At 43.0% G+C, this 2,745-nt stretch overlaps 1 protein-coding gene across 1 annotated transcript; it reads right to left on the bottom strand.

Moving 5' to 3' along the window:
* Window positions 1-740: 740 nt before the first annotated feature.
* On the bottom strand, window positions 741-1,565 carry LOC108995797. Its single transcript, XM_018971425.1, has one exon. The coding sequence runs from the start codon at window positions 1,563-1,565 to the stop codon at window positions 741-743; it is 825 nt and encodes a 274-aa protein (XP_018826970.1).
* Between the last annotated feature and the right edge of the window lie 1,180 nt (window positions 1,566-2,745).

Genomic DNA, 2,745 nt, shown 5'->3' with positions numbered 1-2,745 from the left:
TTGAAAACATTATTTTGATTCTACATTCTAAAAGAAAATATTTTGTTCTGCATTCTGATTTCTGTAAATGCTCATGTTTACACACTAGTATATGTCCTCTGCTTACTGAGTTGTTGATAACTCACCCCTTGTCTCCATATATTTTTCAGATAATTTTGATGGTTCAGCTGGAGAACAAGAGTAGAAAGTTTTAGCAGGTGTGATGATCAGAGTGGAATACGTGCCCGAGGGTACAAGTGCTTATTTGAGAGTCGTAGTTAGTAAACTGAATTTATGTTTCGGATATTTTGATTTGATGAGTTAAGGATAATTTCGAGTTTTAGAGAGTTTTTAATGTATGCTATTGAGATTTTCTTTATTGTCCCCATGGAGGAACTTAGATATTTGGATTGATTAAATTGGTTAATATTTTATTGGATTTTTCGGATTTTATAGTTGTACTATTTAAGTTGATTTGAGGTATTAAGAGTTAACTCTCCGGACCTCCGGGAACGGGACGTTACAGTCCCGTGGAGTTGTTATGGCTTCAAAGTGTAACTGCTGTCATCTACCACAGACCGAAACTTTAGATCATGTGCTTACTACTAGGGAGATTGCAAAGCAAGTTTGGTGTTGTGCTTCACTGGCGCTGGGCATTGGTGTACAAACCAGGACCTGGGGGCATCGGGTGGAGGCTTGGATGGCGTGTGCAAAACGAGGATCGCAGAAGGGCATTTTAGTGGGCCTGTTACCAAGTGTTATTACTTGCCCGCAAAAAAATCCCTTGCGGCCTCCACCACCTCTTCTTTCACAATATGGCAACAAGAAATATAAAAAGAGGAACCATACCCATCCGGACCAGGGCTACTATGTTCTGGAATTGAAAAAACGGCCTCCTTCACTTCCTCTTCCGAAGGACTATGGCACAAACTGGAGTTATCCTCCTCAGATATTTCCAATCCCACAAGAGGAGAAAGATTTGCATGTTCAGTCTGCGGCATATCTGTAAGAAAATTAGTGAAATAATCCACTGCCCCCAAGTGCACCTTCTTTGCTAAATCCAACATTGTACCATCTGCCAACCTCATTTGAGAAATAACCGAACCACGCCTACACTGCGATACAACCGCATGGAAAAACTTGGGGTTCTGATCACCTTCTTTTAACCACTTATTCTTTGCTAATTGGGCTAGACGACTCTCCTCCCTCTTCTCCCAAATATCAATCTCCAATTTAGTGACAATATAATTGGCTTCAATTTTTTCTGAGAAACCAGACTGCAATTGGGCTTCCAAGACTGCCATCCTTGCTTCTAGCTCCTGTATATTAGTATCCACTCTCCCAAACACAGATTTATTCCATATCCTCAGCTCCATCTTAAGTCGCTTCAATTTTGCAGCCAGCTTAACCATTCCCGATCCCAACGTAGGCTGTTTCCATGTCTCCTCTACCAACCTTTGAAATGAACCATGAGAACACCACATTTTTTGGAACCGGAACGGAGAAGGCTCGTACCTAGTATTAACATGGGTTAAACGAATCACCATGGGACTATGGTCTGATGTCTTTCGTTTAATATATTCCATATGCGCCAAGTTAAAACGGTCCGAGAAGGCCACAATCATAAGAACGCGGTCAAGCCTCACCCACTTTCATGCAACCCCCTCCTGCCCATTACACCATGAAAGAGGATTTCCATGATAATTCAGCTCCACTAGACCACAGTGATCAATACACAAGTTAAAATCATCCATAGCTTGAGCAGCTCGGGGACAACCCCCCACACGTTCCCGGTCCTCGCGTATAATGTTAAAATCCCCCATAACATAACAATCCATGGAGCGCCAGCAGCCCTACAGCCAATCAGATGCTCCCATAACTCTCTTCGATCCAGCTGAGTACATTTAGCATAAACGAAAGAAACCAACATCCGTGTCCCATCTAACACAAACCACCCCATAACCATCTGCGTTGACACACTAACAACCTCAAAATCATATGGAGCTCTCCACAAAATCCAGATTTTTCCCCCTGGACCCTCGTTTGAATAAAAACCATCAAAACCCAACGAACTAACTAAACGCTGAAGTTTATCTAATATCGCAAAAGGCTCAAAAAGAGCAACAATAGATCCATTATTTTTCCAAACCAAACTACGCAGCACACGCTGAGAACTGCCCAACCCCCTTATATTCCATGCAATGATGGACTCTGTCATAGATTAAGTTTATTGAGACGGGTAGACACCCGCTGAGATTGCAAAGCACAATATTTTTTTTTTTTTTGATACCTTCACCCTGTTGCGAAACAGTATCAGAATCATATCCTTTATGTTTGGCCAAGTCAGGAACATTTTCTTCCTCTTCCACATCAGTACCATACTACTCTGGTGGCTCTTCTACTGTAACCGGCTGTAGGTGACACTCCATATCAAGCACCGCAGAGATCATCTCAGCTTGACCACAATCCCCACTACACGGCGATTTATAAGCATCAACTAGAATCAAGTCCATATCAGAACCATCCCCCCGAGCAGCCTCAACCACCCGCAACATTTGGATTGAAGGTTGCTCGACCACCTCCTCTTCCTCACATGGCTCCTCCACCATTTTCATCTCAATATTCACTGGCTCTCCTCTTGAAATTGTCTCTGTTTCCTCCCTAGAAACTGCTACCTCTTTCCCATTCACTGCTTCCACTACAACCCCATTTTCCTTCTGGACTTCCTTCAACCCATCTCCTGGGACCGCCTGCGAACTCTTCTGT

The sequence above is a fragment of the Juglans regia genome, chromosome 11, assembly GCF_001411555.2.
Source record: "Juglans regia cultivar Chandler chromosome 11, Walnut 2.0, whole genome shotgun sequence".
In the NCBI taxonomy this organism is placed as follows: Eukaryota; Viridiplantae; Streptophyta; class Magnoliopsida; order Fagales; family Juglandaceae; genus Juglans; species Juglans regia.
This window is presented reverse-complemented; position numbering and strand designations above follow the sequence as displayed.

What these genes read in the sequence shown, in the direction of transcription:
- LOC108995797 (XM_018971425.1), bottom strand. Translation starts at nt 1,565, where the DNA reads ATGGAATATATTAAACGAAAGACATCAGACCATAGTCCCATGGTGATT.